We start from the raw sequence: 15,648 nt of genomic DNA, 5'->3' as shown, positions 1-15,648 counted from the left end.
CAGAAACAAAATAACCCACCCAAATGTAACTCTGCACGTTACATCTGCCCCACCTGCAGTGCATTCCAGAAAAATGTGTGTTCTAGATTTCAGAGTAATGACCTGTATTTGCTTTTATTCATGTGTCCCTGCTTCTCTTGCCTCTGTAGTTGGGTTCAGGGCAAAATATTAACGCTGGGTACCATACCTCCCAACATGACCCTCTCTAGGAGGGACAGAACGCTCTGTTCCTGGACTTCCCCCTAAATGTATGACTGCCATCACCTGTGGTGAACAGGTTAATGGATCAGAAAGGGGTTTAAACACAGGTGAAGGCATCATAAATTAAGAAGGAAGACCAGGATCAGAGCATTTTGTACATTCTGGAATGGGTCTTGTTGGAAGGTATGGGGTATGCACTAGACCAGTGGTTCTTAACCTCGGTGCACGTTTTCCAGGTCACCCGACCGGTGCACTCATTATTCAACACATTTTAAAAGATCCACAGGTGGAGCTAATTATGTCACCTGTGATTCTGTGTGGAGACATGGAAAATGTGCACTGTTGGGGGTCCTTGAGGACTGAGGTTGAGAACCACTGCACTAGACAACACTACAAGCGATACGATGTTGCTCATGATTTCCCTGGAACTCCAGGACAAATGATATAGTGCATATGCTCTGAACAATTTTTCAAGCAATATAGGGGGGTATTCAATACAAGCCACTATTTCCGCTGGGCGGAAAAAGCGGCCGACAGTATTGAATCCTGGATGGGACTTGCCTGCAACAGGTGAATCTGTATGGGCGGAATCAGCCGCTGGATTGTGGAATCCGCGCCCGTTTTTGCAGATGCCAGGAGTTTCCGACTGTTACAATATATTTTTGCCAGTCAGAAAAACTGAGTCCGCTTTGAATAGGTCGAATGACATTCAACCTAATGATGTCAGAAACAGCCGCTATTTCTGGCGAAAATAGCGGCCTGAATTGAATACCCCCCATAGTCAGTGGCCACATCCAGGAGTATAGGCATCTTTGACGATTTTTCTCAGATATCCACTTAAGCTTGTTTTGTGTGCCGTAAAGGCAAATGTAAAGCACTTTGAGTCCTATTGGAAGAAAAGTGCTTTATAATTAACATTATTATTATTATTATTATTATTGAGGTGCATATACAGATGACATAGGGTATAGCTAATGACCTGCGGGAGCTCACATTGTTAACGATGTAGTGAGTGCACAGTGGATGGTAAACATGGAAACGTCGTTATAATGTGTCATTGTTGTGCATGTCGTTTAAAATGTCATCTAGCGCAGTGGTTCTCAACCTCAGTTCTCAAGGACCCCCAACAGTTCAAGTTTTCCAGGTCTCCACACAGAATCACAGGTGAAATAATTAGCTCCACCTGTGGATCTTTTAAAATGTGTCTGAATAATGAGTGCACCTGTCGGGTGACTTGGAAAACGTACGCCGTGGGAGGTACTTGAGGACCGAGGTTGAGAACTACTGATCTAGCGTATACCTCCTTTACTTCAGGGTATGGCGATGGCTTAAAGAAAATTTGTAGCTTTAAATCTAGTGGCTACATCGGCAAAATCTCATCACTGCCCGCATCTCAGCCGTGCTACATTTGGGCTTTAGTCCGAAGCCATCTCCGCGGCCACAGACAACTGCAATCTCTTTGAAATAGGTCAGATTTGTATTGGCCTCAAAACTTGATTGTCCAATAGCAGCTGTTACCGGTGGGTTAAAATTCGAGGAGACCAAGCAGTCTGCATGTGTTCATCAGCTGTCATAATGCGTGTTCCGCTTGTGAGCCATGCTTGCTAGAATTCTTAAAAATATCACCAATAGTGTGGAGGACAGAGGTTAGGAAACACTGACCCCTTATGGCCCCCCTTACCTGCTGTCTGGGCAGCCTCCCGGTGTGCTCCCACTGATGCAGTGACCTCCTCCTCCCTAGCGACGGTGAGTTCAACTTCCGGGTGCAGGATGGAGGGCGAGGAGTCCAGGAGTCACTGCAGCCATCAGCAGGAGGAGGCTTCCGGGTGCAGAAGGAGAGGGAGCCCCACGGGGACCCTCTCACTTGGCGCCAACGGCTTTTCAGGAGAGCTGCCATTTGCAATTCTAATTGCATATGTTAATACATGTGCAATTAGTATTGTTGTGATAATCAGCTAGATGTATTTCACATTGTCAATACATCCCACCCTCAGGGCCAGATGTATCCAGCTTCAAAAAGTGATAAACAGCCAGCCAATCAGCTCCTACCTGTTCTTTTACAAACTGGGTTTAAAAAAGGACAGATAGGAGCTGATTGGCTGGTGCTTTATCACTCTCCATTTTATAACATTTGAATCTTGGTACATCTGGCCCTCAAAGAGATATCTCCAGGTCAGTGATACTTTTTACCTGATCATTATTTCTGATAGGTCAATTGTCACAATTTCCGAATATTCTGCTAGATCTTGGTATATTTGCCCTGAAAAGTTTTACAGGAAGTCATTGTAGTTCCTGGGGTGAGAGGTCATCTTGGGCTCATTGCTCGCACAGCCCTTCTCTGTGAAAATCTGGTCTTTGTGATGGTAAAATACTTCCTAATTGTTGTTACCAAAACACATGGTTGTCATTGGATCCTGTCCTACAGCTGAGGAGCTTTGTGTTGCTCTTAACATATTAAGTATACTCTTTGTTAATGGATAGCAGGTAATTGTAACACTTTTGTCTTCACTTCGTGATCACTTCAGATACCATATTGTAAATGTGCAATCCCACTTAAGAGATCAGCATGCTGTTGCTGTAACACCTTTTTTTAATTAAAAGATCTTTAGCAAAACAAAAACAAAAGTATTTGCAATTAAAAAGAAACCACAAGACCAAGGGCCTGGTATGAAATTAAGGGGGTGATTCATACCTGTTTGCTGTGGGCAGAATTAGCTCCCCTGTCCGATGGTGCGGGTTTGCCCATGCGCAAATATATGCGCATGTTCAAACCCCCCTAGCGAAGGCCCATCTCTGCGTGAAATAAGTCAGTTTTCAATGACTCTTATTTCCGAAGGGGAGAGAAAGCATTCCATAGTCAGCGACCATTGAATGATTTCTGTCCCCTTCAGCCTCGTACACATCCCCTCGCATGCTAGTGGGCGGGCGTTTGTCGGGGGCCGCTGACCTGTTCACTAGGCTTATATAGTATACGCAGCGAACAGGTCTTGAATCAAGCCCAAAGTAAGAGAGAGCAAGTAAGTGCCCAAACCATGCTGCACTAAAGGGTGAGCAAGTACATAGTTTTTATATTTTTTTTGCATGCAGGGTAACTACTGGCTGCTTTTGCATGTAGCCCAAAAATGCTGGACAGTTTCGGTTTTTACAGTGCAATTTAGATTTGCTTTTGAAAATACCCCCCCATCTTTAATCTTTCAGCACATTTTATATTTGGCCCACCCGCAAAGCATCATGGTTATGTCCAGCTGCTTAGTTACTTGTTCTTTGTTTAGTTGGGTGCACACTGGGCAAATATATATTAGAGCCCTTTGGCAGTTGCGGACCCCCGATATGTCTGTGAACTACGTCATTCACGGACATATCACGTCGGATGTGCATCACAGCGGATGGCTGATATAACTGCAGATCTATCCTATTTAATGGGCAAGCGCAATATCACTGGCGAAATGACCACCACACCATCTCTTCCCCTGAGATTTATGTCTGTAGCACCACCTGCTGTGGGACTCCGAAGAGTTACAGATGATTATATGGGGGCAGTGTGGGCCCCCTTGCACCAAACATCCTGGACCCATTACATATATGCCAGTGCCTCCTACAGACTTCTTCCTTCCACTAATATCTTGCTGGATCCTATTCTGACTCTCACAGTTGGAAATCAGATTCAGGGCTAGATGCACTAAGCTTCAAATGTGATAAGATGGAGAGTAATAAACAACCAACCAATCAGCTCCTACCTGTCATACCACAGACTGTGTTTGAAAAATGGGTACTTGTGGATTATCACGGCTCCCACGATGGCCATCGTACATGAAAAAATCGCATCGCATGCGATTGCATGCGATTTTTCACTGAAAAGCATCCAAATGCATTGGAATTAGTATGAAACATGTTCAATGGCCCCCAAATGGCATTTTTTAAGCTGTACCACCCCCACTATCAACGCGAACCCGAAGCGTGGCGAGTGGCGGCGGTACGCGTCCTACGACCTTTTCATACCCCCACTATCCACGTCGGCGTGGAGTTGAGAATAGAAAGTGTGGCGAGCGCAGCAGATACCTTCACAGGTATACGCGTCCCCTCACGGGCTTCACAGGTGTCCACGTCCCCTCGCTGCGCTCGCCACGCTTCGGCCTCGCTGCGCTTGCCACACTTTCTATTCTCAACTCCACGCCGACGCATACCGCCGCCCCTCGCGGTCTTGCTGCGCTTGCCACGCTTTGGGTTTGCGTTGATAGTGGGGGTGGTACAGCCTCAAAAATGCCATTTGGGGGCCATTGAACATGTTTCATACTAATTCCAATGCATTTGGATGCTTTTCAGTGAAAAATCGCAGTGACAAAAACTGCAAAAATCGCATCGCATCGCATGCCACTATATATGGCATGCGATGGGAGCCGTGATAATCCACAAGTACTGAAAAATGTCAGACAGGAGCTGATTGGCTGGCTGTTTATCACTCTCCATTTTATCACTTTAGAAGCTTAGTGCATCTGGCCCTCAGCCTGTAGGCCGCCATTGCCCTATACTGTACTTGTGCTGCCAGCAGTTCCCCTATAGGCCTCATTTCATGGTTTGTTTTTATTCCTGATTTTAGGAACTGTTGGATTCCGGTGTTATTGGGGATATTGTGCATATTCAACACTTGGAGCCTGTGAGTATTTAACAATGGTCCTGCTTTCTTCTTAGGGACGCCAAACCCCTTACCCACGTGTAGCCCCTTATTTAATAACATGGATAGTGCCCCCTGACTCGTAGTATGTGGTCTCCTCTCTGGGTTTCTCCCGGAGAGGAGTGACAGAATGTAGGCAAGTATGTTTTACTGCCATATATAACCAGGGCCTAAAGTACTAGAAGCAGCTGCTGATTTCTTGTTCTCCTGCTCACTTACTTCCACCCGCAGGTGAAGAACTATCAGTGGCTCCCAGAATCTCCCATCGTTTATTTTGGGTCCAAACGTTGAGCTCTATTTTCTGTTCAGTTTACTTTGTATCTTGTGTCATTTAAAGCTTTACCAAAGCTTCTAAAACCGATAAGATCTGGGGCTGGATGTAATGCAGTGTGATGTACTCTGACTTTTTTTTTTTTTTAAAGAGGCAATCGCATACATGGCATTGTTTTGCCTTGTAAATGACTGCCCCTTTAAAAAAAAACCCTCAGAGTTCAGCAAATCCCACAAGCCTGCTTAACCTCACACAGTGTTACATCCAGCCTGTGATGTTGGCCACAGCAACCAATCAAATTCTGTTTAACACTTTCTAGAATGCAATAATCAGAGCTAGAATATTTTTCGCTTAAGTACTATATAAATGACAATATTATTATTATTATTTAGGATAATAATATATATAAGGGGATATAAGCCAAATGTATTGTAGGTAAACCCTTCAATATCCAAAAGTTAGGGAATTCTGGGATTTGTAGTTCCACAGTGGCCAGAAAGCCACATGGTGACTAAGCCTGGTGTAATGCTGTGGCCATATGGGCTAATCTGGCGGCCGCCGACATAGGTTTGATATCGGTGGCCGGCGGGACCCGACAGGGTGCCTGCATCGGCTGGCAGGGGGAGCAGGGGCAATCCTGCATTGAGCAGCATGGCGCTAATGACCCTGCAGCCCCTGTCACCATCTTCCTGTCACCCACTGTTTTTCCCTGTCCCCCTCTGCCTCTCCCTGTTCCTCACTGACATGTTGCATATTGTGAACATCGGTTGGGGTGTAGGAGGGGGCCCCAATCTACCTGGGCCCACAACCCATAAGTTCTGCCCCTGAGCCGCATTACCAGTACTTGGAGATGATGTCATCAGCAGAACAGAAAGGCTACTCCCATGTGTAGTGTAAATCGCAGTGCAGTGAATGGAGGGTACTTGTGAATTTTGGCGGCGCCCCCGATGTCCGTCGTACGACGAACAGATCGCATCGCATGCCATGCACCCGATGGCATGCGATGCGATGCAACTCGATTTTGACCCCCTATACGACCAAAAATCGTATAAGCACCCTAAAGGGTGCTTTTGAGCACCCAAATGGGTGCTTCTAATGTTAAATGCACCCCCACGCCACCCCCCCACTATAAACGTGAACCCGAAGCGTGGCGAGCGGCGGCGGTACGCGTCCTACGACCTTTTCATACCCCCACTATCCACGTCGGCGTGGAGTTGAGAATAGAATAGTGTGGCGAGCGGAGCGAGCCACCGAGCCCGAAGCGTGGCGAGCGCACGCGGATACCTTCACAGGTAAAGGCGTCCCTTCACGGGCTTCACAGGTATCCGCGTCCCCTCGCGGGTCTTGCTGCGCTCGCCACGCTTCGGGCTCGGTGGCTCGCTGCGCTTGCCACACTATTCTATTCTCAACTCCACGCCGACGTGGATAGTGGGGGTATGAAAAGGTCGTAGGACGCGTACCGCCGCCCCTCGCGGGCTCGCTGCGCTCGCCACGCTTCGGGTTCACGTTTATAGTGGGGGGGTGGCGTGGGGGTGCATTTAACATTGTAAGCACCCATTTGGGTGCTTAACATTGTATAAGCACCCATTAGGGTGCTTATACAATGTTTAATCGCATCGCATCGTATGGCATTGTATGCCATGTACAATGGCATACAATTTCAAAATTGTATGCCATCGTGCACTATCGTACGATATCGCGTCGCATCGCATACCATCGTATGCGTTATGGTATGCGATGCGATGGGCGCCGCCAAAATACACAAGTACCGAATGGAGTCTGACCAGGTTTGGGAATGTGTGTTCCCAACCTCAGGTGACACTGGGGAATTCAGTGGAATAAAAATCTTGGAGCCCATGTTACAAAACAAAGGGGGAAATTTACTAACATGGGAGTTCTGTTTCACATAAGATGTTGCTATGGGCAACCAATCAGAATCTACTTATTTATTTAGAACCTTCTAGAAGATAATAGATAGTATCTGATTGGTTGTCCACAGCAACATCCCATCTGATATAGAACTCCCATCTTACTAAATTTCCCCCAAAGGGTCCAGGGTGAAAAGCAATCTGGGGCTCCCTGTGCACACTGTGTTAAGAAGTAATAATACTGTTCGTATCACCAAGGTGTTTAGATGACGCAAATGCAGAAGTGGAAAGCAGATGGCAGATCAGGTGTATGAATGAATGAATAAACTTCAAAAGTGATAAACAACCAACCAATCAGCTCCTGCCTGACATTTTTTAAACACTGTCTTGTGACATGGCAGGTGTATGAATGAATGAATGAATAAACTTCAAAAGTGATAAACAACCAACCAATCAGCTCCTGCCTGACATTTTTCAAACACTGTCTTGTGACATGGCAGGTAGGAGCTGATTGGCTGGCTGTTTATCACTCTCCATTTGATCACTTTTGAAGCTTAGTGCATCTGGCACACAACCTGTAAGGCAGCCCCCTGATGCTCCCTCTATCTCGCTAATCATTTGAGAGCTAAATTTAGTGTTTTACAATAGAACTATTATTTTAGATTCTTTCTCTTTCCAGAATTTTTTTTTCAAAGTTTTTGTGGAGTGAAATAGAATTGCAGCAATATGCAAACAACGTTGGTTTTATCAAGTCTTGCAACAATGTCCTTATACCTGTAATATCTCTGCCCACTCAGTGTTAGCCGGCTGTATGCTCACCAGAAGTTCCGCTATGTACTGTTGTACAGGTTGGACACTGGCACTTTGCACACTCGTTTGTGCGAGGAAACTGGAGGAATGAGGAGGAGAGCACATTCTCCCTGCTGGCTAAGTCCTGCCATGACATTGACCTGATCTGCTATTGGATGGGGAAGCAGAGGTATCAACTTTTATCTTATGTTTTATCTGATTTGTCGGTTTCATTGTACAGAATATAATCCAGATAATATCACCATGCCTATGATCATATATATCTACTTTACAGATGTGTCAAGGTGTCATCATTTGGAACACTGTCCCACTTCACTAAGGAGAACAAGGTATGTGTAGGGGATATGGTCATTAGGTTGACCCTATTTCGGTCACCATGCATTAGGTTGACCACTGAAGGTCAACATCGACACGGGGTCAGGGCAACAGGGTTGGAAGTGCGACACAAGCATTAGGTCGACATGGCATGATCGAGAGTCAAAAGATCAACATTTGTTTTAAAAAAATTTTTAGCCGACATGTGCCAACAGGCGGTATTTCATGACCTACCATCCACTACGGCGTGGTGGGAGAATAAAATAGTGTGCCCGAAGCGTGGCGAGCTCAGCGTGCCATGCGAGGAGACACAGTACACTTTGACGGTGTCCATGTCGACATTTGGGACAAAAAAAGTGAAAAACTTGTGTCGACATTTTGACCTATTTATGTGCAGGGCTGAATTATTTACCAAAATAGTCCTACTCTACAATGGCACAGACTTAGGGCAGTAGGACTAAGAATGCAGCAGAGAAATGGCTTAAAATACATTTGTATAATTATTATTAGCAGTTATTTATATAGCACACACATATTCCGCAGCGCTGTACAGAGAATATTTGAACATTCACATCAGTGCCTGCCCCAGTGGAGCTTACAATCTATATTTCCTACCACATGTACACAAACACACAGACATTCTAGGGTTAATTTTGTTGGGAGCCAATTAACCTACCAGTATATTTTTGGATGGTAGGAGGAAACCAGAGTACCCAGAGGAAACCTATGTAAGAAAGGGGAGAATATACAAACTCCACACAGTTAGAGCCATGGTGGGAATCAAACCCATACCCTCAGGGCTGTAAGGCAGTAATGCTATTACTGTTCATGGTTTTCAACCCTTCTTTTAGCTTGTTGACATGTGAAAGATTGGGAAGTAACAACTTTTTTTTATGTCATCAGGCATTTCTGGGTAGCGGTTTCTTGACTGTTTTCTACTGAAAATTCTGAAACGTTATTCCCCCAATGTAACTTAAATAGGGGATTCTTTCACCTGGGACCCCCATCCTCTTCATGATTTTTTCCATTCCGCACAATGGAGGTAGCCCCATGGTTCAATTAAGAAATAAGTTATTACATAGCATAGACTGGAGTTGGACATAGAAAAATGTTACTATAAAATTGTTTTTATATTTATTCATTTTGAAAGGAATAAAATATTTTGTATTTAGCCCAAAGATGCCACCAGCCGCTGCTTAGACTGCCCCGTGGAGGAAGCCTGTCCGTATTCCGCGCAGAAGGTCTATCTAAGGAACGCTCAGCAGGTGCGTGCAGGGAAACTGGGAGCATTCTAATCAAACACATTCTCATGGTGTCATTTCAGGTTGTTTTTTTATTTATTTTTTATCCCAGATGGTTAACATTGTCCTCACCAGGGTTAAAGTGAGCGTGTGTGAAGGGGGAGGATTGGGTGCCGTGAATACTTATGTTCATCTGATTTCTTAGTTTTTTATTTTTAATAAATTTGCAAAAATCTCCCAAAAACCTTTTTCATGTTGTCATTTTGGGGAATTGTGTTGTATATAGAATTTTAATGTAAAAAATTTGCGTATTCCATTACGAAATAAGACTGAAACAAAACAAAATGTGGAAAAAGTGAAGCGCTGTAGGTTATGTGCAGACATATCCCTGTACGTGCCTATAACCGGGTTACCCGTCACCATCGGGGGACAGCTACCGATGTTTCACCATCATCACCTCCCAACAATGGTGAAAACGTTCACAATTTGAAGTAAGACGCGGGAGCCCTTTTTTTTACTACATGCAGGATCGCAGTCACAGGCTGAGACACGCCCCCAATTTATTTGCAACACACCTGTATTTCAGTCACTACTATTCTGTCACGGTCACGACAGGTGCAATGCCACAAAATACTGTTGAAGAGGTGCACTCGGCATCTGTCTCCCAAAGCACCGCTATATGGGTTTCTCTCTTTTTGGCCTAAAATAAGCACATTAACCATTTGTATGCACTAATCACTTTTGTGAGCTTCAGCTTCTGCTGCTCCTGGCTCCTTTCTGCTGCTGCGCTACCAACTTGGTCTCTGGCTGCCCTCTGCTGCCCTCTTCAGCTCTGCTGCTCTGGCTGTCCTCTTCAGCTCTGCTGCTCTGGCTGCTCTCTTCAGCTCTGCTGCTCTGGCTGCTCTCTTCAGCTCTGCTGCTCTGGCTCCCCACTTCAGCTCTGCTGCTCTGGCTCCCCACTTAAGCTCTGCTGCTCTGGCTCCCCACTTCAGCTCTGCTGCTCTGGCTCCCCACTTCAGCTCTGCTGCTCTGGCTCCCCACTTCAGCTCTGCTGCTCTGGCTCCCCACTTCAGCTCTGCTGCTCTGGCTGCCCACTTCAGCTCTGCTGCTCTGGCTGCCCTCTTCAGCTCTGCTGCTCTGGCTGCCCTCTTCAGCTCTGCTGCTCTGGCTCCCCTCTTCAGCTCTGCTGCTCTGGCTCCCCACTTCAGCTCTGCCGCTCTGCTTGGCCACCCTGCCTCCCTCCTGCTGCTCAGCCACTGTCTCCTCTGCTACTGCACCACCATGCCCCCCTTCTTCTGTTACTCTGTAGTTCTGCCCCACACCCCCCTGTGCTGCATGGCTGCTCTGCCCCCTTCTTCTGCTACTTTGCCTCCCTAGTGCCCCATCTCCTACTTTGCTGCCCCCTCTGCTGCTTGGCACACCCTGGCCATTCCCTGCTTGGCCATGCTGCCCCCTTCCTCTGAAACTCTGTTGGTATGCCACCCCCCCCCCCCCTTCCTGCTGCTTGGCTGCCCTGCCCCCTCCTCTGCTTCCCTGGTGTCCCAATCTGCTACTCTGCTGTTATCCCCCCCCCCCCCCCTGTAGGGATGGGCATTGTTGCCAATGACATATTCAGTGGATAACCATTGAGGGTTTTACCTTTTTCGATGGTCATCCATTTTCTTAGACTGATTGGCCTGTAAGTCAATCAGAACCTGGGGGCAGGGCTTTATGGGTGTCAGGCCAGGCTAAACTCTGTGTCCCAGCCCCTTGGGGAGAAAAAAAATGATATATAAACTATTTGGTTATGCTTACAGTCTGGTCATCCCCCATCGATGGCAAAACTAGTTTACATCGGCCATAAACCATTGATGGCCATCCCTTCCCCTCTGCTGCTTGGCTGCACTGGCTCCTCCCTCTGAACACTGCATTTTCCTGTGTGAAAGGGTCGCGGTAAACCAGTGATCGGGTTTTAGTGCATTCCAAAATGCAGTAAAAACCCTGATAACGGGAGTTTTATCGCCTCCCGCCTCATGTAGCAATAAGTCAGTAGTTGAGGACCCAGCTCCGGTGCCTGTGTCCTGAGCAAAAGAGCAAAGTCACTTTACAAGCAGTATAGATGGGCTGACTATTAAGTAACCTATTGTTCAGAGGCGGCTGCTTAGAAGATTGCCATCTGCTCATTAAAACCTTGCCAAACCTCCAGCATAAGCGGGGAAGACAGTGAGCCTGAGAAATACAACTGAATAGAAAAGCAAAAGGGGAGAGACTTGTACGGCCACATACAAAAGGCCCGTGCCGTCTGCCAGGAGCCACAGCGTGCGCATAATACATCTGCTCAACAGACTGCTCAAGTGTTCACCTCCCTCGCCCCCCTTCTCTTTGTACAGGGGGAACCTGACATCTGCTCAGACTGTGACTGGGGAAATGGGCAACACATTTGCCTGACCTGTTCGTGCTGCTCTCTGGTCTGGCTGATACTATGTAATGTATCAGTATGAGATGGGCATACATTACACTGTAGGTGTTTGAAGGAGACCTTGCGTAACACAAATGGAACCCTGCTGTGTCCTTCCATGGCTTCCTCCTGAGACTAGCCGGAAAGTCCCATAAGGATCAGAAGTCTTTGTAATATTGAAGGGTATCCGGTGATAGGTCTACAGTAAATTGAATGATGTATTAAGTATAAGATATAATACTTTTAGGGGCAAATGTACCTAAGCTTCTAAAAATGAATAGATAGCAACCAATAAGATTTGGTCTATCATTTTCTAGGATGCAATAGAGAAATGAGGTGAATTGACTAAGATGGGAGTTCTATTGAGAATGGAAGCAACCAATCAGATTCGACTTCTTATTCATAGATTCTAGAAGATAATAGAATCTACAAGTGATACCACTAATGAACATTTTTCATTTCCAACCAATATTTTCCAGGGAGATTTTGGCTGGCCAACATCTGTTGTATGTAGCAATGGGGTATATGATATTGAATCGCTGACCGAAGCTTTAAGGACGGGTCCCTATGGAAGATGTGTCTATGAGTGCGACAATGATGTTGTCAGCAATCAGGTAACTATAGAGGGGCCTGTATGTCTCTGGATTCGTGTGTATAGACCCGCTTTTGTTGTGTTACCTCCTGTTCTCCCATTTTCATACTGCGGGTGACATGGTTTGGTAATAATATAAAGCTATAAATATAAACTGTCTTTTGTTTGAATTTGCAATATTCTTATATACAGTATTATATATCACGGGATGCACAAAAGGGAAAATGCGGTAAAACATCTGTTTTCTGGGCTTTTACCACATTTTTGAATGCAGTAAAGCCCCTCCACCGGGCACCACTGAATCCTACGTGCTTCACTCCGCCGCAGTGTTTAAGGGAAAAGTGTGGGAACCCCAGGATGACTGCCCCTGTCAGGACATGACACTGACCACATATCACTGCTCACACCTCCTCCCCTGATCTCCGTGTTGTACACACTGCTGGTGCACAGTATGGTGTAAAACAAGTGCTTGTATCTGCTGTTTGTGTCACTGGTACTTAAGATTGTCAGCTTTAACGATCAGGTCTTCCCAGGGTTATTGGTTTTTTTTGTTTAATTTCTCTGCCTGCTTATACAGAGCTGGAGAACATGTTTGTGTTGGCCTAGATGGGTAAAGGAAGCTACTAATGGTACTTTCCACCAAAAGGTTGTGAATATGGAGTTTGAAGGGGGACAGACTGCTGCGTTTACAATGATGGCGTTCACACATGCCCTTGGTGCAAGAAGTACCACCATCTACGGGTCTAAGGTATGTTGGCCATACTGTATGTCCCATTTTTCTTCCACCTAAAGTTTAAATCACAATCATTATTCTTTTTAATAAAGTCGGTTTATATTACGAAATTATCACAATGATTATGTTACCAACATTCTAAACTCTGAAGTACCCAACTTACAAATTTTAAGATATTTTTTTGGAACCTCAGAAGAAGTGTAGGAGGGAATTGTATGCAGTGGTGGAGCTTGTGGGTTTTAGGCCCAGGTGCACCCCAACCCAATAACTCATTGCTGGTTTGGGCAACAGTGGGCCCCTTAGTCGCCGGGGGCCCCGTTGCAATGCAACTGCTGCTACATGTTAATGTTGAACATAATCCTGTTGCGTTCCAGAGATTTGCTTGAGACATTGTTCACAGTTCTGTAGATGCAGGTCAGAGGTCATGCACCATGACTGGCTCTCCAGAGGATCTCATTATGGCTGCAGTATATTCAAAGACCAACGTAAAACTGCTACATAGCCCCTGGAGCCTGACATCTTTGTGGGCATCCGACCTATTCAGCAGAGGAAGAGTAATGTCAAACGTGTTTCTATCAAGAACATAAGACTTTTTAGAAATAGGCATTTCACAAATGTATTTATTTATTTACAGTTTCTTATATAGCGCAGCAGATTCCGTTGCGCTTTGCAATAGTAGTACATGTCTTCTATATATAGGTTAATATTTAGGTTAAAGTTTGGCGGTTGGCATAGTGGATAACGTTACTGCCTCATGGTTGGCATAGTGGATAACGTTACTGCCTCATGGTTGGCATAGTGGTTTGTATTATTGCCTCGCGATTGGCATAGACATTAGCCCATATTCAATGCGGCCGGCGAGGATCGCCGAAAACAAGCTAACTTCACTGTTTAACGCCCGCGCCGGCTGCTCACGCTATTTTACGTTTCGGGGGAATCCTCACTGTCAGGGGACGGCGAGGATTCCCCCAAACAGCGAGGCTCGCAGCTAATGCATTTAGCCGCGAGTCTCGCTGTTTTAGCGGCCGCATTCGCCGATTCCCCCTCGCTCCAAAAATGGAGCGAGGGAGAAACGGCGTGTGCAGGGGGTCCATTGAATACTGACAGGGCGAGCTGTGACAGCGAGCAGGCAGCCGTACTCGCTGTCACAGCTCACCCGCAGCATTGAATACTGGTCCTAGTGATTTGTGTTGCTGCCTCACAATACAGAAGTCTTGCGTACAATAACTGCTATGGCCCATTATTGATGTAGGGATTGTAGTGTTCTTTCGGTTTGCTTGGACCCCTCAGGTACCTCGGATTCTTCCTACACTATAAAAATTTACTTGTAGGGTTCCAACCGGCAGCGTATACAGATTGTAAGCTCCATGGCCCTAACTGTGTGGACTTTGTATATTCTCCCCGTACTTGCGTGGGTTTACTTTGGGTACTCCGGTTTCCTTGCACAATCCAAAAATACACTGGTAGGTCAATTGGCTTCCAAAAAAAATTAACCCTAGAATATCTGTGTGTGCACATGTGGTAGGGACATAGGCAAATCTATGGGGTGGTCCGGGGGTGCACCGGACCACCCATTAGACTGCCTTTCTGATCAAGTCCAGTGCTAGGACCCGCGGCACTGCTCTCCCAGTGGCAGCCGTCACAGCCACTGGCGCTGATGAGCCGTGCGGGGCTGTGACGGCTGACTCCTATACTGAAGCTGCACCAGCCTGCGCGGAAGTGGCTGGTGCGCAGGCTGCACTGACGAGAAAGTGACGCAGCCCAGCCGTGGCTGCAGTGCGGGACTTCATCACCCTTATCTGCCGTATGCTGCCTGCCACCTGCCCAACCCCTCATCCGTCTGCCTGTTGCCTGCCACCCTCCCCTTTGCCAGGCCACCTGCTGCCCTCCCCATCGCCAGGCCACCTGCTACCTGCCGCCCTCCCCCCCCATCACCAGGGCGCCTGCTACCTGTGACCCTCCCCATCACCCACCTGTCAGCAGGGCCGGATTTGTGCCTAGGCCCGTGAGGCACGGGCCTCAGGGCGGCACCGATTAAGGGCGGCACAGCAGGCTGACGTTCTTTTAAATAGCAGCATGGCAGAGCGAGTGGGCAGCGGCAAGTGACAAGCGTCGCCGCCGCCGACATGATTCATCATATGTCGGCGGCAGTGCCGCTCGTCACCCGCCACTGCCTGCCCGCTCTGCCATGCAGAGTACATCACCGGCTATCTCCGACGGTTCCCCTGCGCGTCCGGCTCCGCCGCTGGGTGAGCTGAGCTGAATTTCTCTGGCTCACTGCCGCCGGCGGGGAAAGCAGCTAGGCTGAGCAGTCAGTCAGTGTGAGAGAGACTGACTGAGACTGCACATAAAGTTAATTCACCCTCCCTCCGTCCGGGTCCTCCATACAGTTAGCAGTCCAGACTGCTTTACATTTTTTTGAGGTGGGCTACAGTAACATTTGTATGTAATATATATATATATATATATATATATATATATATATATATATATATATATATATATACA

The 15,648-nt window shown here is 46.7% G+C and overlaps 1 protein-coding gene across 4 annotated transcripts in view; it reads left to right on the top strand.

Annotated features, from left to right (window-relative positions):
• Positions 1–15,648, top strand: part of LOC146042838 (2,7-anhydro-N-acetylneuraminate hydratase-like) — a 155,089-nt gene that overhangs the window by 72,680 nt on the left and 66,761 nt on the right. For all 4 annotated transcript variants that reach the window (XM_083163095.1, XM_083163094.1, XM_083163093.1 and 1 more), the window contains 6 exons: positions 4,799–4,855; positions 7,861–7,991; positions 8,097–8,151; positions 9,310–9,402; positions 12,295–12,429; positions 13,054–13,155. In XM_083163095.1, the coding sequence (XP_083019221.1) occupies positions 4,799–4,855; positions 7,861–7,991; positions 8,097–8,151; positions 9,310–9,402; positions 12,295–12,429; positions 13,054–13,155 (573 nt within the window). The remainder of the gene's footprint in view (positions 1–4,798; positions 4,856–7,860; positions 7,992–8,096; positions 8,152–9,309; positions 9,403–12,294; positions 12,430–13,053; positions 13,156–15,648) is intronic.

The sequence above is a fragment of the Crinia signifera genome, chromosome 19 (assembly GCF_055691185.1).
Source record: "Crinia signifera chromosome 19, ASM5569118v1, whole genome shotgun sequence".
Classification (NCBI taxonomy): Eukaryota; Metazoa; Chordata; class Amphibia; order Anura; family Myobatrachidae; genus Crinia; species Crinia signifera.
This window is presented reverse-complemented; position numbering and strand designations above follow the sequence as displayed.